This window comes from Megalobrama amblycephala, linkage group LG24 (genome assembly GCF_018812025.1).
Source record: "Megalobrama amblycephala isolate DHTTF-2021 linkage group LG24, ASM1881202v1, whole genome shotgun sequence".
NCBI classification, from domain to species: Eukaryota; Metazoa; Chordata; class Actinopteri; order Cypriniformes; family Xenocyprididae; genus Megalobrama; species Megalobrama amblycephala.
Window position 1 is genome coordinate 19,185,545 of NC_063067.1, and position 26,909 is coordinate 19,212,453.

The window sequence follows — 26,909 nt, forward strand, 5'->3', positions numbered from 1 at the left end:
TAATGTTGTATTTTTGTGTCGTTTCATGCATGCAACTTGTGCAGACGGACGTTTAGCATTTGTTGACAGCACCAGAGATAAAGATAAACCCTCACGTGTGACAGATGGCTGTGTCATTTGCAGATAAAAATGAAAGCATTTTCAGTGTCAGCCTCTCAGGAGGGAAATGGAGCATACAAAAATAAAGAGAAGTAGCATATGGAAATGGCAAAGCCCATTTGTTCTGGGGCATGTGTGGATCTGATGAATACTGTGATGAGGTCAAGAGGATCAGTGCGAATGCTCTCCGTCGAACTTTACGTTCCGGTCAGTCGTTTCGGACCACCGCGAACCACCATCTCTTTTTCTCTAGCTCTCTCATTAGCCAAATCTGTCTTTAAGCTTTGTGCTCCGATGACAGGGAACGCGATACTGAGAGCATATCAAGCCACAGCAGTAATCAGCTCTTCTTGCTACTAGAACACCAACTGAGAGAGAAGAGAAAGAGACTCTAACAACACCCCCTGACCCACAACCACCCACTTGCAGCAGACAGAGGCCCAGCAGGCAGCTAATTAGCATGTGTTAATGAGTTCCTGTGCCAGGGTGACCCACAGTAGTGCAGGAAAAGTGTGGAGGTATGGTGTGTCTGCTTCACGGTGCTTGTAAACACAATTACAAACAAGCCTGACATACTTTGAACTACAAATCTAGCACATTCATACAGTAGGCTGTACAGGAGTCTTGAACTGCAGTAAAAAGCATCTACAGTAAATGCTAATTTCCACCCATGTTCAAGCATAGTGTTTGGCTTAGTTTGACTCCTAGTTTTCCCATATTTTGAGTTTTTGAGTCTAATATAAACTATGACAAAATGTGACCTCACTGCTAAATGCATGCACTGTAAAAAGATTTTAGCAGGTAACCTAAAATGTGCTTATTGTGGTAACATTAACTTTCATTAAAGTCAAAATATTAATATCACTGAATAACCTGACTAAACGTTAAATTAAAAGCAAAACAAAACAAAAAACATTTTTTTAAGGCTCAGATCAGGTAGAAATAGCTCCTTAAAAAAATAATGGCACAGTTTCACGTTTTAAAAATATAAAACTGTAGAAATAACATAAAGACAATTCTATTGTTTTTACACAGACCTTTCGTTCTGATTGTACAACAATTGCTCCTGCACTGACCTCTAGAGGAAAAATGGAATTTATGTTTGTGATTCCTCAACCATTTTAGATGTAGGTGGTTAGTTAAAGGTGCAGTATGTGATCTAGGAAATGCTAACCTTTTTTTTTGTTTTCCTGAACACAGATGAAAATATACAAATACCTTCAGGAGAACATTAAGAAGCATTCAACAAGCATTCAAGAATGATAACAGGATAAGTACCAGAATTCCAATAAAGAAACAATGATAGCAAGAGAAAGACAATTAAATGAAACAAATTAAACAACATATGACAGAAAGGTGGTCATTAGATTAAGGTGACCAGATTTCTTAAATGGAAACTGGGAACATTTCCTATTTGAGTGGTCAAAATATCACTGAAATCTCATTTGTTATCTATTAATTAAAAATGGGGAAAATACATTTTTGAATGCTTTTGTTTTTAATTGTTATGGGTTCCCTATATTGGGCTCGATTTGAGGGGGGATGCATGGGGATGGCATCCCCCTTGTTGAAAAAAATGAAAAAAAGTATCCCCTCTGTACCATGCCCTTTAGAATAACCCATTTTAGCCCACCGGCAAATATAGTTGCCGCACGGTATGGTTGTCATTTTCCTTTTGTAAGTTTTTTTTCCAGATGTTTTCCATGTTTTATTTCTCAATGACATAGAAGAAAACATCCAAATAAAGGATTTCAAGAACAAAAAAAAGGTATTCACTTCCTTCCTGTCACATGAGGCTGTCAACTTCCTACCCCTACTTCCAGGAAGCATAGCGAAGGCAAACCCTCCCAAAGAAAAGTAATTTTCATGTTAATATTAGGAATTTTTTGTTGACATATATATATCTACATAATCATGAGGGTCTCTAGAATCATCCAAACAAAACAAATCTTACAAGAGATCTATAGTTTTTGTATACTTAGTCAAAAGTCCAAGTGGCAACTATAGTTGCCGGTGGGCAAATGACTTGTAAGTACATATCATGGGGAAATGGGGTATACTGTGTTTAATGGGTTAATAAATCAAGGTTATTGGTCTTGTTTAGTGCCTTTTGCCTTCATAATATTTTATATTGTTATATATTATATATTGTTATTTGTTAATTAAGTTATTTTTTATTTTTTTATTTATTATTATTTTTTGTTATATGTGACCCTGGACTACAAAACCAGGGTCAATTTTTTGAAATTAAGATTTATACATCATCTGAAAGCTGAATATATATAAGCTTTCAATTGATGTATGGCTTGTTAGGATATGGCATTTGGTCGAGATACAACTATTTGAAAATCTGGGATCTGAAGGTGCAAAAAAAATCGAAATATTGAGAAAATTGCCTTAAAGTTGTCCAAATGAAGTCCTTAACAATGTATATCCACTCACAAAAATAATTTTTTTATATATTTACAGTAGAAAATTTACAAAATATGTTAATTGAACATGATCTTTACTTATTATCCTAATGATTTTTGGCATTAAAGAAAAAAAATCAATAATTTTGACCCATACAATGCATTGTTTGCTATTGTTACAAATATACCCCTGCAACTTATGACTAGGTTTGTGGTCCAGGGTCACATATAGATGTAATTTTTTCTAATGAACAATGTAATTTAACATTTTAATTCACAATGCTCTGTTGGAGCAACTTAATGGCTGCACTTTGTTCTGCACTAAAACAAACGGATTTGTTGTTTGATATGTTTTCATATTCAAGAGATTATAAGAGATGCAGCTTTTTTGTGTTCGCATCGAATGTTCTTCAACTTTGATTGATCTGTTGATCTGTTGAAAGCAGTTATTTTGAGTTAGATGCATAAATGTTATCCTCCAATTCAAATTTTACATTGAGGGGTGCATACAACATATTTGCCCACCGGCAACTATAGTTGCCGCACATTCAAACACGTTTTTTAAGCAAAAAAACAAAAACCTGGGGAAAATAAATGCAGAACATGTTCACATAGGACACTATTAACAGGACTATATGCATGAAACCATTCAGAAAAATTTGCGCACAAATGGGTTAAAGTCCCTGTGAACCGGAAGTTGCAAACAACTTTGCTCCAGTGTTGTGAAACGGAATATTGAATAGAGGGCAGGGTTTTGCTCTAGTGCTCCTCCTCTCCATTTCTCGCTCATAGCAGACTAACGGTTGGAGGGGAGTGGTTTAAGCGATTTCAACCCAAGCCATCAAACTGACGTCATCAGAGAAGGAACGCCATTCTAGACCGGAAGTAACTTTTGAGATTTTGATTTTTTTCTGTGTATTAACTTGCATGGAGTATTTGTTCAACACAAGTCTAGTAATATGCACTAACAAAGTAAACAGGGTCAATTTTGATTTTTATGACGACTTTAACAGTGTTATGTATTATGTAAATCTTATCATGTAACGAAATTTTAAAATTCTCTGTATGATAATTAACAAACTATATCAGCGATTGGCCAATCAGAACTCAGTAATATAATGCGCTGCACAGTCTGGCCAGAGCTCTGATTCAAGCAAAAGTCCCTTTTAAGGAAAGTTTGTTCACTTGGTGGCCATATTTGCAACGCACCCGGGCCACTATTTCAGGCATCCAAGACCAAGTCCTATCTATTTGAATGGGGAATCATGAAATCTCAAAAACTGCTTGGCGAACTCACAATTAAATAACATATTTCAAATCAGCGACAAATGAACTGTCCCATAAATGTCGTTTCTTATGAGGAAAATAAAGTGGGTTGAATCCAAGCAGCTCTAAATGTTTTTAGAATAGTTAGAATAGAATAGAATAATCTGGCATCCTTCTGAAGGCATCCCGTGTACGCTTGTGTTGTTGAATGGTGTTGAATGCTAATGGTTGGTTCTGTTCCACTTTGAGATTTCAATGTCTGTGTTTTTCCTTTTTGAGATTTTGATCTCAAAAAGTAACAAAACCGTCCGTCATTGAAATCTCATAATTAAACAAAACTGACGGTTATTGAGATCTCATAAAAGAACGAAACTGATTTGGGTAACAAAGACATTTGGTTTTGTTTCGTTACGAGACTTCAATGATGTGCTTTGTTCCTTTAGTAGATCTCAATATCAGTCAGTTTTGTTTCTTTACGAGATCTTAATACAGTATGTTTTGTTCTTTTATGAGATTTTAATGACAGTTGGTTTTGTTCCATTACGAGATTTTAATGAAGGTTGGTTTTGCTAAGTTATGAGATTTCAGTGACGGTCGGTTTTGTTCCTCTACGAGATTTCAAAAACGGCTGTTTTTTCAAAGATAGCCGAGTTCAAAACTATTCAAACTGTTGGTTTTGTTCAGTTACGAGATCTCAGTGATGGTCGGGTTTGTTTAATTGCGAGATCTCAATGATGGTCGGTTTTGTTTCTTTGTTCTTTTGAGATATTTCAAAGACATGGTTTTGTTTCATTATGAGAATTCAATGATGGTTGGCTTTGTTCCTTTAGGAGATCTCAGTAGCAGTCAGTTTTATTCCTTTGCGAGGTCTCAATGACGGTCGGTCGGTTTTGTTCCTTTACAAGATTTAAATAATGGTCAGTTTTCAATGACAATCGGTTTTCTTCTGCCAGTTTTGTTTCGTTACGAGATCTCAATGACAGTCAGTTTTGTTCCTTTATGAGATTTCAATGATGGTCTGTTTTGTTTCATTACAAGATTTTAATGATGGTTGGTTTTCAGTGTCGGTTTTATTTATTTGGTTACAAGATTTCAATGACAGTTTTTCTTTCAATTACGAGATTTCAATGATGATCAGCTTTGCTCCATTTTGAGATTTCAACGACGTTCGGTTTTGTTTGTAAATAATATTTTTAAAGGTGCCCTAGAATTAAAAATTGAATTTATATTGGCATAGTTAAATAACAAGAGTTCAGTACATGGAAAAGACATACAGTGAGTTTCAAACTCCATTGTTTCCTCCTTCTTATATAAATCTAATTTGTTTAAAAGACCTCCGGAAAACAGGCGAATCTCAACATAACACAGACTGTTATGTAACAGTTGGGGTGTACGCCCCAATATTTGCATATGCCAGCCCATGATTGAGGCATTACACAAGGGCAGCCAGTATTAACGTCTGGATGTGCACTGTTGAATAATCAGACTAGGTAAGCAAGCAAGGAAAACAGTGAAAAATGGCAGATGGAGCAATAATAACTGACATGATCCATGATAACATGATATTTTTAGTGATATTTGTGAATTGTCTTTCTAAATGTTTCGTTAGCATGTTGCTAATGTACTGTTAAATGTGGTTAAAGTTATCATCGTCTCTTACTGTATTCACGGAGACAAGAGCCGTCGTTATTTTCATTTTTAAACACTTGCAGTCTGTATAATTCATTCTTTATAAATTTCTCCAAAAATGTAGTGTTAGCCGTTAGCCACAGAGCATAGCCTCAAACTCATTCAATATCAAATGTAAACACCCAAATAAATACAGTACTCACATAATCCGACGCATGCATTCAGTATGCATGACGAACACTTTGTAAAGATCCATTTTGAGGGTTATATTAGCTGTGTAAACTTTATTTATGCTGTGATAGAGTCGAGAGCTCGGGAGGGGGCAGAGAGCGCGCGATTTAAAGGGGCCGCAACCTGAAATCGGCTCGTTTCTAATTATGCCCCAAAATAGGCAGTTAAAAAAATTAATTTAAAAAAATCTATGGGGTATTTTGAGCTGAAACTTCACAGACACATTCAGGGGACACCTTAGACTTTACATCTTTTTAAAAAAAGTTCTAGGGCACCTTTAAGTATATTTGTCATGATCACCAGTTGGAGTGCCCTATTTAGCCACCTGAGGGCACTCCAACACAGACTACTTCTCACCACACTTTTGAACTACTATTCCCATAACCCACTTCCCGGACTCATTATCCTGTTCATTGCACCCAGCTGTTTTGTGTTTGTTCATTAGTGTCTGTCTATTTATACCTGGTTTGTTTCTGCTTTTGTTATGGTGTTTTCATGGATGTTTCTGGTTTTCTCTGTTTTGGTTTTCTTTGTGTTTTTCTTGTTTTTTTGTATGGACTGTCTCTTGACCCTTGCCTCTTTGTGGATTACGTTTCTGGATTACCCCCATTAAAAGCTGCACATGGATCTTACCTTCTTGTCTCTTTGCTTCCGTGACAATATTTAAATAGAAAACCATTATTTTGAATTGTAATAATATTTGACAATATTACTGTTTTTCTGTATTTTTGATCAAATGAATGCAGGCTTGATGAGACTTCTTTCAAAAACACTAAAAATAGTACTGAAAAAATAGTGTGCTTCCATGTAAGTTGTAAGAACTAAATAAAATACTATATCATTTTTGATATGAAACTAACTACCTGCATGGTATGTGATGTAATGTAGGGATTATTTTTGCCCCAGGGTTACACCCCTTATTTTCTGGGGTTTATTTTAACCCTTTATTCAGCACAGTTTATAGTGACTGGGGCATTGGGCGATATGTGATATGCTTTATGGACTATTTTACACCAGGGATATAACCTTTATACAGAACAGTTTATTGCAACTGTACTGGGGCGTTAGGACCCACTCAGGCGACAGGTTGATCAGATACACTGGCCTCTCTAACACCTCTTCCTACAACTACTCAGTCTCCCAGGAGGACTCCCATCCAGATAGAGATCAGGCTCAACCCTCTTTAGCTTCAGGGTGTGCAGGTGAAAGCTTCAGTTTGACTTTTATTTTTTGCTGTGGTTTTTGTTGTCTTTTAGTAGCTAGTAATTATAGGTTGTTGCTGTTCGCTTGCCATTCTCGCTCTCTCTGCACATGTCTGTGTGAACAGGCTGTGCAGTGGTATGCAAACACACTTTGACTGAATTTGGACCGAATGCAATGATTGTACAAATATTTTATGGTCTTATGCCTTCCACAGACAATATATATGTTTTTTAAAAATACATTTAGACCGCTTAACATAGTGATTACTCTCAGAATATGAGGATACTTTCAACCAGCATAACAAAAATGTTTCTGTAGAGAATCTATTGCACCTTTAACATAAAACAGCCTACTTTTGGGATGTTGACATGTCTGGTAAGACATACTATACTACATCAAATACTATTGTGAACAACATTTGGTTAATTCTTTTTATAATTTAGCATGCAGCTTTTATGACCTCGTTAACTGACAGACTATATTTGAAAATTCATTTGATGATTTAAAATGAATTAAACAAATCTAAAGTTATTAGAACTGCATTCATACGATTTTATGCTAAATTATTTATTTTAAAAAGACATGTTATGTATCAATAATACATGCATAAGTGAGAGAAACCAGAGACCATTCTTTTTCTTTTTCTTTATTATTCTTTTCTTCCCCAGAGCACACAATAATTTTGCTCAGCATCAGTACATTTTTTCCTTTCTTTTTCTCCCAGAGCTTAGTGCTGGGTCAGTGTTGTCACATTAGTACAATATGATAAGGTTACTACTGGAAGAGGGTTTACACACTTACATAGTGCATTTATTGCATTGTAAACCAAAAGAAAACCTCAAACACAAAAACAAAATAGTGCAATCATATTGATTTCCCTTTATTCTGTGATAGACCTTTATTAGTACAAGCCAAGTCTTCGCCCTTCTTCCAGTGTTGCATACAGTACAGTAAATTGTGATAGAGAACAACATAAATATCTAATAAAATAAACAATTAGCCTTGAAAATAGACTTTGGAGACCCAAAGTCATAGTTTTGACTATGTACAAAAATCACCTGGAAGGATATCAAGCACATTTTCGACTGGGAAGAGCTCATTGTGCTTTAAAGCCTGTGTCTCTTGCTTGTTGCTTTTCATATGCAGTGTTTCACAAATTGACAGAAGATTCAACATGGTCCCAAATAACATTTTTGATCAATATATGTAAATAATATTATACATGTACACTTTAAACTAACAGAAAGTCATTTTTTGTGCATTTATATATAGATGAGGGCAATGAATTTTAATGTGCAATCTGTATATACTCAAGCAGATGGTTTATATGTTTCTATTGCATCTCCCTATTCAGTTTACAGTGCGGTGTATTACTACAAATGTCTGACCATTTGTCATGCATAGTCATGATTAGCTTCAATGTACAATGGGACTGCATGTGCATGTATGCAAAGAGTAAATTTAGTGAACATTTAGTTAAAAGATTGTCTTGCAAATTAAGACATAAGTCATTCTGTTATGTGTGATAAAATTTGTAAATGTGTTTGTTATTGCATGGAAGAACAGCAGCAAGCAAAACTCAACAATCACAGCAGCAGATATGTCAGCAAGATCATCACTTATCATGCATATAAGTGTTGATGGTAAAGATAAAAAAATGATTAGGACTTATCAGTGTTTTGAGATTCTCAAAATGAAGAAAAAGAGTATGTTATTAAACAGAGGTGAAAACGTGTTCTGAAGCAATACATCCTCTTACCAGTACACATCTTACTGTTGCTGTTGGAACAATGGTATGATTATGTACAGTGATACTTTTGTGAAAACAAAGATGTTTGCAAGGGTCTTACTTTTACAGAGTTTCAAACATAACCACTAGATGTCACTGTAATTCAAACAATTAGAATAGAGTAGTGGTTCTCAACTGGGTTTACTAAAAATTGTAAACAAAAATAGTTTTAAGCTGAATTGAATTGAATCAAACCTTGAAATGTATTAATAAAAAAATAAAATATCATTAATATTAATCAAATATAATTAATTAATAATTAAATCATCAAAATGAATAGTCAATAATTCACAAAAACGCTTTGCGGCATAAACCATGTTTCATTTCATTACAAATGAAGTTGTTACAAAAGTTTGGGTGAAATTTTCTTTTACATTGATTAGTTTGTTCATTCAGAGAGCATGTCAGCCAACATATTCAGGTTGGTATCAACCAAATGTTCTTAGTTACAGGTGAATTTGTATCAAAATACCATGTGGTTTGATTAGATGTTTAATGTTCTCCTTTTAAAAGTTAATAAGTCTATTTATTGTGTCATCCTAACTATGCATGATTATATGGTTAGTTGCACTATTACAGAGTCCTGCACATGACAGGGAGGAAATAAAACCAATCGCTAGGACACATTTCTCCATACTTTTTCACTTTTTTTCCTCTTTTTCAAAACTCTTCAGTGATCAGAGCAGCAGTCTATGTGAGCTAAACTGTAGATCCTTTATCAATGCGTTAACAAAAAATGCATTTAAAGGGTTAGTTCACCCAAAAATGAAAATTCTGTCATTTATTACTTACCCTCATGTCGTTCCACACCCGTAAGACCTTCGTTAATCTTCAGAACACAAATTAAAATATTTTAGTTGAAATCCGATAGCTCCGTGAGGCCTCCATATAGGGAGCAATGACACTTCCTCTCAAGACCCATAAAGGTATTAAAAACATATTTAAATCGGTTCATGTGAGTACAGTGGTTCAATATTAATATTATAAAGCGATGAGAATATTTTTAGTGCGCCAAAAAAACAAAATAACGACTTATTTAGTGATGGCCGATTTCAAAACAATGTTTCAGGAAGCATCGGAGCACATATGAATCAGTGTGTCGAATCTTCTGTTCGGAGCGCCAAAGTCACGTGATTTCAGCCGTTGGCAGTTTGACACGCGATCTGAATCATGATTCGACACACTGATTCATTTGTGCTTCATGAAGCAGTGTTTGAGACATGTATGAACTGTTTCAGTAATTTTAGTGCATTTTGAAAGTGAAATAATCTTGTGTTCCAAGCTTAAAGCTGGTTCCTTAGGAGAACTGTGTGAAGAGTTTTGAAAAAATTATTAAAAAATATATATATTCTCAAAAGTATTAAGAAATGTGTCCTAGCGACTGTAAGTAAATTGTGTGCATGATATAATAATTTGTTCCCTCATTTTACTAAATTGTGGCTACGATGTAATAATTCGTTCCCTTGTTTTAGTTCAATCAAAGGGAACAAATTATTTTGTGGCCACGATTTAACTAAAATTAGCAAAATAGTAAATTGTGGCCACAATTTACTAAAATGAGAACAAATTCTAAATTTGTGGCCATGATATATATATATATATATATATTTTTCCACATCATGTGTGGGGCTCTGTACTATTTATATTATTTAGAATTGTGATTGAATTTTTGATCACCTGCTGTCCCATTAGAACAGACCTGCGACCCACCAGTTGAGAACCACAAAGTAAATAATACTATATTAGGCTGTTTAGTGCAATACTGAGATCTAGGCAAAATGTACAAACATTCATGTGGTCTGCTTTTCATTGATCTGAAAGGGTGATATTAGTGCAGTGTAGTTGGAAATACTGATGAGTTACTAGTTAATTTACCCTGGTTGACATAAACCTAAAGATTCCCAGTGTATGAAAGGACAAGAAAGGGAGAACAGGACAGGAGAATAAAATAAAAAGGAAAATAAAAACGTTTTCAGTTACAAACAGTCCCAACTGTAATTTTAGAGTTGTGCTACATAAAGCTTATTGGGTTATTATTTATGAGCTAATCATATCTGAATTGTGCAAAAGCTACAGTCTTGATAAACCTTGAAAACAAACCAAAAGTGATGCAGGAGGTGGAGACTGAGTGAGCTGACTGGCAGTTGTGGCGTGGTGTGCCCTTCTTTGTGAGGGCATGGTATGGATGCTCTGATGCCAGTGCCAGCCTCACCCCAGAGATGAGAGTCAGGCTGGCAGAACATGGCGGACAGATGGCACCACCAAGGGGTTGGGGGAAACCCCTGTTGATCTCAGTGTGGGTCTCAACAGGGACGTTCAGACCAGTTGAATGTGTGTATACCAGTGTGTGTGTGTGTTTTGGCTGAAGGCCTGCATCAGAGTGGTCCTGAGATGTAAAGGACGACACATGTGTTAGTGCAGGGAAGGGTGTGTGTTGTCACTGTCAGTGAGGCTGGGATTGGTCCACTTCTCCTCGGCCCTCATCTCATTCTCCTTCTCCATCCTTCCGTTCCTCCTCTTTCTCATCAGGGGGCAGCTGCTCTGAGCCCCATCTCATTCTGGGGCAGTGAGTGGCTGGCCTTTGAGGAATATTCTGGGGGTCTTTCTGGAATGTTCTGTGTCACTCTATAACAATCAGAGAGCAGTGGAGAAAGTGATCATTATAGTTATAAGCACTCTTATAAGCTTACTGTCACTTGTTATTTAATAGTGCACTCAATTTTTTTGTTTGTTGTGCTATATGACCACTGTTATACTGACACCTACTGGTGTGGATGCAGCATCTTTCCAAAGAAGGGTTTCAGTTAGTGTTGTTATTTAGTAAAACTAAGACAAAATCTATTAAAAATAGTTTGTGTTAAGTAAAATGTTGAAATTAAATTAAATTATATTATAAATCAACTTTAAAAAAAAAACACTCACAACAATTAGAAATGTTGCCTTGGCAACTAATTGAAATAAAATAAATTAAAAGACCTAAAATACAAACTATACAGATTTTTTTTTTTTAAAAACTAATAAAAATGAAAAAAGCACATAAAATTACTAGCTTTAAAACTAAAATAAAAACTAATTTAAAAAATACAATAGTACATATATAATTCTAAAATAAAATTGGTTACAGACGCCATTATAGAAATGCCCATTTAAATGAAATTAAATTTATGAATTTAAATGAATCTATTCTTCTAGCGAAAATGTTCAAAAATAGGGTGGGTTACCAAGATATAGTAAAGCGAGTAGTAAAAAATAAAGATAAAAATGGAAAAATCTATATAAAATGAAACAGCTTTTATTAGTCTGATAAAGACATTATTGTATTTTTCAAAAGTGCTTTTCTTTATGTGCAAAACCTTTCTAATTACGTAAAAATGAGCAAGTGCACTTTTAAAATGTATTGTTGTTATTATTATTTTAGCAATAAAGAAGATAATGTATGCAAAATAAACCATGACAGGGACACATTGATGGTAATGTTATTAAAGGATAAGTTCACTTTCAAATTCAAATTAACACAAGCTTTACTCACCCTCAAGCCATAGGTGTATATGACTTTCTTCTTTCTGATGAACATAATCAGAAAAATATTAATAAGTATCCTGACGCATCCCAGCTTTATTAATGGCAGTGGACATGGTTCACGGGTATGAGCTAAAGAAAGTGCTTCCATCCATATCCATCCATCATAAACATACTCCACACGGCTCCGGGGGGTTAATAAAGTCCTTCTGAAGCGAATCGATGGGTTTGTGAAAAAAAAAAATCCTTATTTAACAACCCAGGTGAAAAAAAGTAAACTTCTATAATGTATTTAAAGTGCTCTATTTTCACGCAGTAAGTTTGTACTTAATATACTAAAAATTCTTCTTTAGTACTTCTTAAGATAATCTTAAGAACATCCAAGTGTACTCAACTGTACTTTGAGACGCCATGAAATATGAACTAAAATGTGCTTTTAATATACTATCTCTGTATTTAAAAAATATATTTAGTTACCACTTGTAGTACACTATGGGTTCAAATGTACTATAAGTGGTATCTAAATACATTTAAATACAGAGATAGTATTTTAAAAGCACATGTACTTTTTTTCACCTGGGAAGTTATGAAGTAAAATATCTACATTCTGCCAGACCGCCTTCCATATTCAAGTTACGAAGAAAGTGTACACTGGCGTTGCGTCAGTTACACTTTTTCCGTAAGTCGAATAGGGTAGGTGTAGGACGTAGCATAAGAACTGAACTGCAAGAGTTTTACACTTTCTTCGTACGTTGAATATGGAAGGCAGTCTGGCAGAAGGTAGATATTTTACTTCATAACTTGTTAAATATGGATATATTTTATTTTACACAAATGTTTTGATTCGCTTCAGAAGGCCTTTATTAACCCCCCGGAGCTGTGTGGAGTACGTTTATGATGGATGGATGGGGATGGAGACACTTTCTTCAGCTCATACTCGTGAACCCCGTTCACTGCCATTATAAAGCTTGGATGCGTCAGGATATTTATTAATATATCTCCGATTATGTTCATCAGAAAGAAGAAAGTCATATACACCTAGAATGGCTTGAGGGTGAGTAAAGCTTGGGCTAATTTTCATTTGAAAGTGAACTAATCCTTTAACTGACACATGATCTCAACTGATGAAAATTGATCCAACACTCACCCTTATTTGTGGTAGTACTCATTCAATTAGCTCCTGCGTCTCTGAGAACTGGAGGAAGAGGATGAGAGATTAATTAATTAGATTAATTAAGCTGATTAAAGCAAGTGAAGTCCATGCAGTTAACATTTAAACACTCACCTGTTGGCTAGAGTTAGCTGAGGGTGGTGTAACTACATTTTGCTCCACTAGAGGGTTTGGGGGGGCGGAGCCTGGCAGGTGAGTGGCACGCCAGTATATATCTAAATATTCGGCCAGGTGTTCGCAGGCATCCTCCAACTGATTCTCATCCAGTATAACATCAAACATTTCCTAATACAAGAGCAAAGCAGTGAAGATAAACAGTTACAGGGCAGGATATTGCATCTGTTTATTTGTTGCTTCGGTTTAATGTCCGTTAACAGGAGCTGAATGTATGTGCAGTACTGGGACTCACTGGTGGGCACTGTGCAAGTTTATCTCCAGCCATCATTTGCACGTTGAGATGTTTGCTTTGAGATTTCCCTCTGGACTTAATGAGTCTTTGAAGGACCTGAGGTAGAATGAGTGACAGAGAAAATGTCAGAGGGACAAAAGTGGGCGCAATGCTTCAGGGAACTAAAATTACTTAAAACAAGTACAAATTATTTATTGATTGGATAAATAATGTCGCACCTTTGGAGAGGACACTTTCACATAGACAATGATGGGAGCGAGGGAGGTCTTGAGAAGCTGTGCGGGATGGTTGATAGTATCTGCATCCAAGACCACCAACTGCAGGCTTTTAGCCAGCTCAAATATTCTCTCAATCTCACTCTGTACCTCCGCTGAGAGAGAGAGACACAGGAATAAGAACAGGAACCACATTAATAATGAAACAACAAATGATCCTTCATACTAAAAATACATTATCACTCTTATATTAATTTACTATTTAGCTTTACCCCTGTATGTTGTCACTCACCCAGACTGGAGCGAGTGTTCGACCTCTCCATGATAGCTTTCTTATTCAGTACAGACCTTTTGGCCAGAGACAGATCTGCAGTCACCCGTGTGATAGAAATCCTGCCATGAAAAACATTCCCAAGAAAAAAAAGAAGAAGAAAAAAAAAAAAAAACATTCAGAAGACTTGTAATATAGCACACAAGTTGATTTATGATACTTTATGGTGCTTTTTGATATTTTGAAGCTTAGCCACAGTCCTCATCCACTTTCATTACACATGTATTTAAAGGTACACTATGTAACTTTTTCAATACATCATCAATCCCTTTTCCAAAATTCACTATTGTAAGCCTATTACAAGTGTTTATATTTTAGACCTAGCAGGATGGTTTTCACAGGAAATTGCACCTGTGCGTCTTGTCATATCCATAAACAGAGAAAAATTGCTCTGGATAGCTATAAACACTATTAATTATATTTCTTAAGACTAGTAGACAATGAATGTTTTATGACAATAGGATAATCTCAAAATGCATGCAGTTTTGTTTTTTACCACTAGAGGGCCAAAAGTTGCATAGTGTACCTTCAAAATGGCCACAGTATTATTCAAAAATCACTTTTTTTCTTCTCCAGAAGAAAGAAAGTCATATGGGTTTGAAACGACATGAGGGTGAGTAAGTGATTTCCATTTTTCCAAATTCACATTTTTGGGTGAACTGTTCCTTTAAGCGTAGCTCACTCACTCACTCACTCACCTCCCATCAAACCTGTGTTTCAGGAAGTCAAACAAGGCTTTCTGCATCATATCAGTCACCTGTATCAGAGAAGATCGTGAGAAAACATACAAACCCCAGAAACGTTTCATGTACAGTATAATTAATCTGTCAATCTGAGGTAATTTAGGTCCTGAGCTATTAATAGTGTTAACATATAACCAGTGATTTTGTTGTCTAAGGAATCTAGAGGGAAAATAAGGAGACCTAAACAGGGGATTTGGAAGAAGAGTCACATAAAAGGCTAATATAGTTTGGATGAGGTGGTTTTATTTAGACACGGGGTGAAAAATGAATGACTCCAGAAATAGAGAGTAGAGAGTCAGCAGGAGAAGCAGGTCCCTGGTGTCTCTGTTAAAGAGCTGACTGACAAATGTGTCCAGAGTGCCACAGCTGGACTTAAATATTTCACATTCGTGAATCCTCTCACATACCATAACAGAAAAAGACATTTTATACTGCCTGAGCAGTCATATACGTATAGCAGGATCCAAAACAAACTTTTTTCCATGAGTGAATTATAAGAATTTACAGACCATAATTACCTTTCATAAGCCACGAAACTGTATTTTTCATTATTATATTGAAGATAATTATGTTAAATATAGTTATTTAAATATTATTTATTAAATATAAATAAAAATATTGACCATATTTTTTCATACAAACTGCATAAATCTTTACCCCCATGACAATGGTAATATTTACCTGTTTTTCTTTCATTTGTGACAAAAAGTGCAGGTTATTGTGTCACTAGCATATAATTTCATATTTTAGATAAGCAAATCTCTGCATGAACTTGTTGCAAAATGTGATTTAGTTCCAGTGTTGTTATTGTTAACTAAAATGAAATCTTTTAAAACCATTTTTATGTAACTGAAATAAAGCTGAAATAAAATAAAATTAGATGAATAACAAACTTAAAACTTGATATAGTTTGTTGTAAAATGAAATGAACTGAAATAAAAATGCATTAAAATATGTAGAAATATTTAAAATATAGAATTAAAAAAATCAAATAATTATGATGAGCACTAACTTTAAAACTATTCCTGTTACTTGCTAAAATTAAAATGAAAACAAAAATAAAAAGTTTCTTCAAAATATTAATAAATACTATAATATTATATAAATAATACAAAAATAACATTGTTTTGTTCTTCATATTGCAATTTTGGTGATTTAATATATAATGTCATCACATTGAGGTACAAGTTAAAGACACACAAGTCAAATGAGTGAATGATGATTTCTTAGTAAATGGTTTGCCTGTCTTTGATTTGATTTGTTTGTCATATTATTATTCTTACATTGCATATGTTATGTTACAGTGCCTAATAAAGTTGCTAGCAAAGTTTTATTTACTCATCAAACTCAACTTTTACTTGCTTGGTGGTATTTAATTGAGGACCCTGCAGAATTTACCTCATAGCCTTTCAGTGAGGGGCCAACCAGAACAACAGGCCTCATGGATGGAACTACATCATAGGGTGGAACGTGCTCTGTCTGCAACACACACACACACACACACGCTCTGAATCTTAACTAACATTTCTCTACATCTAATGAGTAGCCTCAAGGGATGCAGTTTTTAATAACACAGCATTAACATCTCTCACAGAGAATCATCTGAGAGGCTCGACACAAACTGTGAATATGTAACACCACTTTTGGGGCTTTTCACACTTTAAATAGTTAACCCTGGGTTATTCTAAACCCAGGTAAACGGAATCCTGGGTTATCTTGCTTCACATTTCACTGCTTATAATTTATCCAGGGTTAATGATTCATTCTAGGTATTCGTAAACTGACGTTTCACACTGTACATTCTTAAACCTGGTTTTAAAGGGTTAGTTCACCCAAAAATGAAAATTCTGTCATTTATTACTCACCCTCATGCCGTTCCACAATCGCGAGACCTTCGTTAATCTTCGGAACACAAATTAAGATATTGTTGTTGAAATCCGATGGCTCCGTGAGGCCTCCATAGGGAGCAATGACGCTTCCTCTCTCGAGATCCATAAAGGTACTAAAAACATATTTAAATCGGTTCATGTGAGTACAGTGGTTCAATATTAATATTATAAAGCGACGAGAATATTTTTGGTGTGCCAAAAAAAAATAACGACTTATTTAGTGATGGCCGATTTCAAAACACTGCTTCAGGAAGCATCAAATCATAAATGAATCAGTGTATCGAATCTGCTGTTCGGAGCGCCAAAGTCACGTGATTTCAGCCGTTGGCAGTTTGACACGCGATCTGATTCATTTGTGCTCCGATGCTTCATGAAGCAGTGTTTTGAAATCGGCCATCACTAAATAAGTCGTTATTTATAATATTAATATTGAACCACTGTGCTCACATTAACTGATTTAAATGTTTTTAGTACCTTTATGGATCTTGAGAGAGGAAATGTCATTGCTCCCTATGGAGGCCTCATGGAGCCATCGGATTTCAACTAAATAAAATATCTTAATTTGTGTTCCGAAGATTAATGAAGATCTTACGGGTGTGGAACGGCATGAGGTTAAGTAATAAATGACAGAATTTTCATTTTTGGGTGAACTAACCCTTTAACGTTCTTGCATATTTGCGGTGTCAGTGTTATTGATTGGATAAACGCAGCACGCGACCTGTTTACATAGCTCTAGCATTGCGCATCCTCGTATTGTCGACTGTTCTATCAAGTTTATACTGAATGGACATTTCGGACTATAAAGGTAAGAAGGAAACGATCTCTTATTCACTCAAATTGTCACGTTTTCTATCAGCATTTGACATTTTTCCCCTCAAACGCTGAATTTACTGTTAATATACAATTTGAGGTGTTTCCGTGACTGTCCAAAGCAGGCAAATTTGAGCACGCGATTGGTGGTCTGTTGCTAAGCGTCTAGCTGTAACATGACACTTTAACACTGTACAAGTTTGGCACTGCAATGCGGGGTTAACACCGCAAAACCGGTGCAAACTGTGTTACGGAGTAGGGTTTCATAACCCCGGGTAAAAAACGATGCTAACCCCGCTTCTAAATTACAAGTGTGAAACGTCCCTTTACCCAGGGTAAAAAGTGGTGTTCAGAACGAAGATAATCCGGGGTTAAGCGCAGTGAGAAATGCCCTAATTTTAGGGACTGTGTTGCACTATGGAATCAAGGAAGCAACTTTAACCACCTACCTGCTTCTGCTTCTGTTTGGCTTGTTGAAAACAAGAGAGAGGTTTTAAAAGAAAATCTGAAATATGCTGTTTTTGTGCAAAAATGGCAAAACAATTTCATACTGAAATATTAATTGAATCACGCTAGCAGATAAAAGAAGGATATGGAAATGAGAGATTGTAGTGGCTCAATAGTACTGGCATTACAGTAAGACAGTGATGTGTGAGAGTATTTAAATACCTCTCACCTGCAGAAGGAGGAGTAGACCTCCAGCCCCCAGACGACGCGTTCCCTCCCATTTTCCTGTTAATAACACAGAAACTTTGAAATTATAGGGCCGGTTTCACAGACAGGGCTTAGGCTAAACCAGGATTAAGCCTTATTTCAATTAGGGTATTTAAATAGCTTTTATAAACGTACCCTAGAAAAAAAACATTACTGGTGTTCATCTTGAGACAAAACAATGGCAGTGAGATATTTTAAGATATGTCAGTGCAAGTTGCTTTCAGTTAAAAAGCACAAACACGCATTTTAGTCTAGGACTAGCTTAAGGCTTGTCTGTGAAACCAGGGGATGAGATATGTGGATAGCTGAATGTAGGATACTAACTAAGAATCCCATGCGGCACTTAAATGCTTGAGCTCTTTAAAGTAAAATGGATTCTGATTGGCTATCAGTGTCAATGTTCACCAGCTGGAAAAAAAATCATTGTGAAAGTGATTCCAATGATATTGTCTCTCTCTGTGCCATTATCGTTATAGTTATAGTGTGGATTAGTGTGGCTATTCTTTTATATTTAGAATGATTTTTAAAGCTATATCTTTATCATTATAATTATCATCATTGGTGTAAACAGGCCTATATACAGTATTCAATAATGACTAGATTTGATGTGATGACCTCTGAGCTGCTTTCTGTTCCTGCTTGATCCGCATGGCCTCCAGTTTAACAGGGCTGGGGATGAAGGCAATATCTGCCCCCTCCTTCACCAGCCTCCCGATCCACCAGTCATTATTATACTTCTGTAGGATGAGAGACAATGTGCTCAATAAAACACTGAAACATTAGCTTACTGTTAACTTTAGTTTATCGATCACTTCCTACCTCTTTTATATGTAGAAAATCTTTGGTTTCAAAGTTGATGGCAGCACCCTGAACCGGACAGTCTTCATCAAGTGCCCCGCAGTAGCTGACATTGGTTCTCACTGCAAATGCCACAGGTTTGGTCTACAAAAAACAAGAAAACATTAAAAAAATGACAAAAACAAAGAAAAGTTAACGTTATTTGCAGATGAAGATGAACCTTGGCTCTCTCGAGCTGGAGGTGGGCCTGGCGCTCGGCCTCACGCCGAGACGCCTCCTTGTCCTCCTCCAGGGACAGGTCGGAATCCGATGGTCTACTCGTGTAGGAATCAGCAGAACTCTGCAAAAAGGACAAGAGTCCAATGTGAGAAATGCTTTTTCGTATTTTATTATTATAATTATTTTTTTTCACTTTTACTTGTAAGTTCAATGTATTCTTTATTGCACTCCACTTTATATTAGTTTTCTTTTTAATTTGTCGTTTTGCTCTGTTCTCAGTTCTGTCATGACAACTCTTGAAAGATTTTTAGCATGATAATGGATATATGACAGTGTTAAAGGGTTAGTTCACCCAAAAATGAAAATTCTGTCATTTATTACTCACGCTCATACCGTTCCACACCTGTAAATCTATCGCAAATTGAGATATTTTTGTTGAAATCTGATGGCTCTGTGAGGCCTGCATAGGGAGCAATGACATTTCCTCTCTCAAGATCCATAAAGGTACTAAAAACATATTTAAATTGGTTCATGTGAGTACAGTGGTTCAATATTAATATTATAAAGCGACAAGAATATTTTTGGTGCGCCAAAAAATAACCCAAAATAACGACTTATATAGTGATGGCCGATATCAAAACACTGCTTCAGGAAGCTTCGGAGCATTATGAATCAGCGTGTCGAATCAGCGGTTCAGAGCGCCAAAGTCACGTGATTTCAGCAGTTTGGCGGTTTGACACGCAATCTGAATCATGATTCGATACGCTGATTCATAATGCTCCGAAGCTTCCTGAAGCAATGTTTTGAAATCGGCCATCACTAAATAAGTCGTTATTTTGTTTTTTTGGCGCACCAAAAATATTCTCGTCGCTTTATAATATTAATATTGAACCACTGTACTGATTTAAATATGTTTTTAGTACATTAAAGTTGCTCTAAGCGATCCTGGGTGGAGTAACTTCCTATTGACATTCGAAGTGTTGTCAAACAAAACAGAGGCTAGCTAGACCCTCCCTCCTCCTCTCCTCCCCCTCCCCTCTGTGCGTCATGAACGCGCATTTAAAATCATTCTTGTCGGTTATTGGCTGGCGCACTGTTTATTGTTTCGTGGTCCAGACTGCACCAGTTTGTTTTTATTGCCGTTTTTGGAGCTTGTGGCGACTACAGAGACCGTGTTTTTTTACAGGCAGCTAGCGGATAGTGAGGAGATGTTTGCTGTATGTGACAAAAAATGTTTTGGCCTAAAAACGCATGACATTGCTTAGAGCACCTTTAATGGATCTTGAGAGAGGAAATGTCATTGCTGGCTATGGAGGCCTCACTGAGTCATCGGATTTCAACAAAAATATCTTGATTTGTGTTCCGAAGATTAACGAAGGTCTCACGGGTGTGGAACGGCATGAGGGTGAGTAATAAATGACATTATTTTCATTTTTTGGTGAACTAACCCTTTAATTTATTTGGAATTGGCTGCTATAGTAAATGCTCACTAGATATTTAAATGTTGAGCAGCAAGCTCACTGGCTGCAGATGCAACAGGAACCAATCATCTTGTGCCATGCAGTAAACGATTTAAATCAGGTTGCATTAAGGACCCATCAGCCTGTGCCATCTAGAGTTTCATGACAGAACTTTTTATTTTTATCTGACACAAAGCAATTGCTGCAAATGCTTTGGCAATACTAAATTAACAATATTTGACACCTTAAAACTTAAAATGAAAAAATGAATAAAAGGGAGAATTGTCTTTTAATTTCCAGGGGAATTTTTACCTTTGTAAAAGGCAATTTTTATAACTTAAATACATCTGACATGTTGACATTTATGTAAAAAACTTGCATTTAACCAATTACTTAAAAAAATCAGAATATAGACTGTCACCAATACATTTTTATCAACAAACAAAAGCCATCTTTCCACTTTCCACAAAGTTGGAACAGAAGCTGCATATGACAGGCCATTTAACGCAGCTCAAAGTTGGCATATATGTATTTACACGACAACTGCATATTATAAATAGCCACCAAAAAGTATATCAACTATAAAATTAAAAACTCAATTACAAGGTAGGGATGTGTTATTATGACAGTATCATTATTATTGACGATTATTGCTCTTGATATGGTAATAATGAGTACATTGAATAATAACAGAATACATAAATACATTCATAAGCTCAACAGAAATGTGATTGGTTATAATGCTTAATGCTCAAAAAAAGAAGAAAAAAGAAATCTGATGCAACATGAGCAGATATAAATGTAATGCTGCAATCAACACTTTTTATTCATTTACACGTTTCACTTTAATCACGACAGCCACATTTTTGCCTCAAACCCCATACATTTCTGACCCTAGAACAAATGCACCGAAAACAAAACACCCACTGACCCTAAACAAGTATTGCAATCCTCCATCCCTCTGATCTCCCCTCCAGACCAGCCTTTCTCTTGCTTTCTCTTTTTCCCTCCAAAATCTAGAACACAGTGAGGATATGATTTAAATATCAAAGGCAGCCGCAGGGTGCAGGTGTCTGCGACACCTACCGTCGAAAGAGATAAAGCATAATTAAGCTAAGATAAGATTCTTATGTGCGATTAAAATATACCTCCCGTCTAAATGAACATGTTAATTAAAAGGCAGCCCTGCTATGGGAGGCATCTCTATCACAGAGCTATCCTGAACCAGCTCTTGGATGATCTACTACACCACATTCATCTCTTTCATGTGTTCAGATTAGAAATAAATGAAAAGAAAGACAGAGAAGGGCTTTGAAGCACAACAACACACAATATCAAAGACATTTTTCTTTATTTTTGGACACTTTTATCGACAGGAGGTAACAGTGATGCAGGGGTCGTTCTCATAAGCGTCAGAGTACTCGCACAAGGCTGTGACACACATTTTGTGTTCCATACACACACAGCGTACATTAACTCTGAGTTGTTTTCAGATGACCTGACAGACTAAGCAATTTTTCGCTCAGTACCTGGATCGATAATGTAATCCTTTAAAAGACACGATGCATAGCAACCTCATCCGCTCAGAGTATTTTTTTTCACAACACCTCATCCACTAATAACACACTTTCTAACCATTAGACATTCCCAGAAAAGGCTGCATACAATGTTTACAGTATATAGATTAAATAAAGCTTTACTCTAAGTGTTTTGTGTCATGAGCTACAAAACATCACTCATTTGCATTTTTAACAGACAGTGGGGTTCAAAAGTCTGAGAGCACTTTTGAAAATACATCTATTTTTAGTTTTTCTAATTAAAAAACATTTTTGTTGCAAATAATATTTTCAGCATATCACTTTGGTGAAGTAAAGTGAATATTATACATATACTGTACATAAAGGCTTTAAGTAAAGTGTTACCCAACCAATGAAAGGCCTACTTAAAGCCTTTATGTATAATAAGTTATAAAGGTATTCATAATGTACATTATAATGCATTATATCTTTTCATAAATAATTTTAACCAAAGTTAAAATGCATTAATTCATTATATTTACAAATTCCTTGTTACATGTGAAATTGGTTGTTTGTGACAATTAAACAATTATTTATACAATTAATAGATGCGTATTATAATGCAACATAACTGTGGTTACAATTATTCATGAGACCATACGAAGCATTATAACAAGTTACGCTACAAGGCATAAAGAATGCATTAAAAAAACTTTAATAATGCATTATATATAAAGGCTTTTAAGTGTTACCGAAAGTTGAATTGAAAAATTACCTTGAATTTCTTAATGTTTTCAGAAGGTTTAGATACAAAGTTCTGTCATGAAACTCTAGATGCCACAGGCTGATAGGTCCTTGACTCAATCTGCTTGCAAACACATAATTCTGAATAGGGCACAGCTGATTGGTTCCTGCTGTATCAGTAGCCAATGAGCTTGCTGCTCAACCTACAAATATTTGGTCAGCTTTTGTTGTAGCAGTTCCAGCACGCTATCAGAAACCCTCCACCATCCCCAGCTCCACCTGTATAGATCCGCTATGGGTAATTCATGTATGCTATATTGTACAGCAGCAGCATGTCTTACTTGCTCACAGCAGCGTGTCGTGTATTGGCAGTAGCAAGTCCCATACTTGCTCTGCAGCAGCATAGCACATCTAGCAGATCTATTCTGACAAGGCCAAACATATCAACATTGTCATATCCATTATCATGCCAAACACTCATGTCAGACGAAACTGTTGGCATGTTGTCATGACAGAACTTCTTTTTGCTTATAATGACAGCAACAGTCGCACTGCATGAACTCCATAAGTTTGTGTAAAACCTGATGACCATGATTTGAGAATGATCCAAAGTGCATCTTGAACTACAGTGCATGGAAATCTGACTGTTTGTACAAAGGCTTTCACATGATTAATGTAATAATTTTACATATTTGGGGCCAGATTTACTAAACGGGGCAGATTAGCGTAAATTCTACAAATGCGCTGATGGGGGTGACAATTTTTGCACGTGATCTACTGTTGATGCGCAAATTAAAGAACACAGATGCAGTCATATTTACATAATGACCAATGCAATCTACCTAGAGCAATGCAAATTAGCGTTGGGTCGTAAATAAGCAGAGCTGATGCTTATCAGGTGCGGGTCGACACAGGCGCAACTTGTTACATGTAATATACGGGTAACGTCTTCCTCTGGCATTCCAAAGAAATTAATACGAGTAGAAAATATTTTCTCCCTTCTACCACATGCTCTGTTCTCTGCAGTGTCTCCTCCTAATGTCGCAAAATGGGTTAAGACATGCTTATTTTGGGCGTTAAATAATGTTGCATATATCAGTAAATTGACTAGCGCAAACATTAGTAAATCACGTTGTGCGATTCATTTAAATACTCTCCTCTCATAAATTTTGCATCTGAAAGGGAAACTCCTACAAATGCAGTAAGGTCAACCGCAAAAACAACCATGCCTTTTCAGCGCTAAATTTGCACTGCATGTCTTTAGTAAATTCCAAAAGTAGTTTTTTTAACACCAAAAGAGGGTTTGTGCTGGCGCAAGCTGTTAGTAAATCTGGCCCCTAGCATCATAATGTACATTTTTTCAAAATCCTTAAACTTTCTGCGTATTTCCAGGTTTAAAATACATTTTCAATCCCAGATTTTTAAAATCATTGCCTTTGGCATTTTCTTTCAACTGCTGTGCTGTACTGGAGCAGATACATGAGAATATGAATGTTGCCTGTTCTGCATTTAGCACAACTTGTTGTGCAAGTTGTGCAATAGCAGCACACAGCCAACAGGGGGCGAAAAATCAATGAACCTCCCCTTGTTCACAAGGCTTGTTAGATAACAGTCATTCATTCTCCTATACTTCAAACAGTTTCATGCCCTATTTTCATTCATATTGTCAGAATCCGATTCCCAGTCTCCTGTATGCTTGCTGCAATGTGTTTGAACATGGATGCAAGCCAGGACAGATCCTGATTGTGATGGAAACAGGGATCACAGAAGTCCATAAGAATCAAATACATGCAACACACATAGAATAAATAAACACATGCAACAGTGCGTTTTTGCATTGTATTATATCAGTCTATGTAATCTGTATCAGAACTACATTGACTGCAATTAAATGTAAAAAAAAAAAAAAAAAAAAGATATTTGCCCCCTGGAATTGATGTTGAGGGATTTTTTTAGGCTATTTTTTGTTTGTTTGTTTGTTTTTTTAAAATCTTTTTGAATATAAAACACACAGCATGCCATGTATTTATGTCAAGTGAATACAGTGTCCAAAAACCTATAAAGACCAATAACATTATATTATGAATATTATGGAATAAAATTATGAAATAATAAAAGCAAAAACAGAAGAATTTTAATTTACATAAATATATAAGTTTATGTAAAAAAAACCAGAAAGCCACAGATATTTATGTATAAGTTTATATTCAAAAGTGTATTATATATATATTTTAATTATAATATGTATTATATATATATTTTATATATGTATAAAAAATACACTTTTGAATATAAACTTATACATAAATATCTGTGGCTTTCTGTCACCTTTCAGTGCCATGTTTTGCCTAAAACTGGATAATTCTGACCCTGGTTTGCTGGTAATAAAAATATTATGGTCAAGCCCCTGTAATGGACATTTCTACCTTGCAAAACAACATATCAACTACTTGCAACACAACTTAAAAGCACACCCACAGAAATATACGAGAGAGTTAAAGAGAATACATGTTCTCAATTAAACAATCAATGCAGCTGAATGCATTTGATGAGTCTGTATGCTGGGCGAAAGTCTGAGGCATAAGCTACATCTCGACTGAGAATAATTTATTCATAAAAAAGGCTTACATGAGGATATTAATAGACTATGACCCAGGCAGAATGCATGCAAAATTCATTCACTCCACCAAAGCAGCACTGATTGATTACAGAATCACATGGAGTGAAAATGTAATAGAGAGGGAGTGCGCGAGAGAAAATCAGTGAGCGAGCAAGAAAGAGAGAGGGAGTGACAGAGATAAAGTGAAAGTGAGGGAGAGAGAAAGCAAACTATCCCTACCTTGCAGCTGAGCAGCGCTGCGCTAGAATCGGACGCTGACATGCCTATAGAGACAGCTCGTATCGCCCCCCATCACTCTGTGGTCGAGCGAGACGCGAGCTGCTCTCCATGGTCAGCGGTAAAGAGGCTGGCAGAGAGAGGGGAAGCCTCAGCTCTGATACTAGCGGACGCACTGGCACTGCACTCAACGCCTATACAAAATTGATGCCCTGACTGCAGCAGCTGAGTTGTGCTGCTCACTGAGAGCAAACGCCCTCCCTCTGCCGCTGCTGCCTTTCTTCCGCCTGCTCTCACATTCAATCAGGCTCCATTTTCTCCTGCTCCACACACTGGAGATGCTGTTCTGCAGCCAGTGTTGCGGGGGAGGAGATGTTTACCTCTCACACGAGACACTGAGATCTCATTCTCTTGCAGCAGGAAATACAGAGAAGTGCTTTAAGAAGTGGGTTGCGTGAAGTGAGGCTCTTCACATTATGATGCCCAAATGTGTTGTTATGTGAAAAGCAAGCCTGAATAGGTAAAAATGAATACATTTAATAATTACACACACACACGCTCCCAAGTAGGATGTGTCTCCCTATTATATTCTGAACATCTCAGTAAAATTCAAAATAATGTTCATTATGTGCCATAACAAAGCATTGAAGCTTCATATTTGGTAAACTAAAGGTAACAGGTAGTTTTTGTGGTATTGTTGGCTCTTGTATGATACAATACATTTGATGTTCCTCATTTGCTTTGGATAAAAGCATCTGCTAAATGGCTAAATCGAAATGAGAAATGTTGACGGCAGTTCTGTTGATTTGTATCTGTATATATATATTTGGTATACAATAATGACTGCATAAGAAGATTTTAACCATTCTGTATGTGAGGGACACTCAAATTATGCAGTTATTTTTT

At 36.0% G+C, this 26,909-nt stretch overlaps 2 protein-coding genes across 4 annotated transcripts in view; one reads left to right on the forward strand and one right to left on the reverse strand.

Annotated features, from left to right (window-relative positions):
• Positions 1 to 9,718: 9,718 nt before the first annotated feature.
• cacnb3b (calcium channel, voltage-dependent, beta 3b) lies at positions 9,719 to 26,315 on the reverse strand. Its single transcript, XM_048179214.1, has 14 exons — positions 26,007 to 26,315; positions 19,448 to 19,567; positions 19,249 to 19,371; positions 19,045 to 19,166; positions 18,392 to 18,447; positions 18,165 to 18,184; positions 16,415 to 16,495; positions 14,972 to 15,030; positions 14,235 to 14,335; positions 13,946 to 14,097; positions 13,728 to 13,823; positions 13,433 to 13,603; positions 13,295 to 13,342; positions 9,719 to 11,253 (listed from the first exon to the last, which is right to left on the reverse strand). The coding sequence occupies exons 1-13, from the start codon at positions 26,046 to 26,048 to the stop codon at positions 13,313 to 13,315; spliced, it is 1,173 nt and encodes a 390-aa protein (XP_048035171.1). The 5' UTR covers positions 26,049 to 26,315; the 3' UTR covers positions 9,719 to 11,253; positions 13,295 to 13,312.
• adcy6b (adenylate cyclase 6b) overlaps positions 17,594 to 26,909 on the forward strand; it is a 103,139-nt gene continuing 93,823 nt past the window's right edge. Inside the window, exons 1-3 of one of the 3 annotated variants that reach the window (XM_048179207.1) lie at positions 17,692 to 17,710; positions 19,264 to 19,364; positions 19,436 to 19,591. The gene's annotated coding sequence lies outside the window, so the exon portion shown is untranslated. Of the gene's footprint in view, positions 17,711 to 19,256; positions 19,365 to 19,435; positions 19,592 to 26,909 lie in introns of those variants that run through there. The other 2 variants (XM_048179209.1, XM_048179210.1) reach the window with 2 other exon arrangements.

Excerpts from the sequence above, each read along its gene's own strand:
- cacnb3b (XM_048179214.1), bottom strand. The coding sequence starts at position 26,048 with ATGTCAGCGTCCGATTCTAGCGCAGCGCTGCTCAGCTGCAAG. Across the intron at positions 19,568-26,006 it reads CAGCGCTGCTCAGCTGCAAG|AGTTCTGCTGATTCCTACAC; the intron begins GTAGGGATAGTT and ends TCCTTTTTGCAG. Across the intron at positions 16,496-18,164 it reads CCAAACAGAAGCAGAAGCAG|ACAGAGCACGTTCCACCCTA; the intron begins GTAGGTGGTTAA and ends TGTGTGTTGCAG.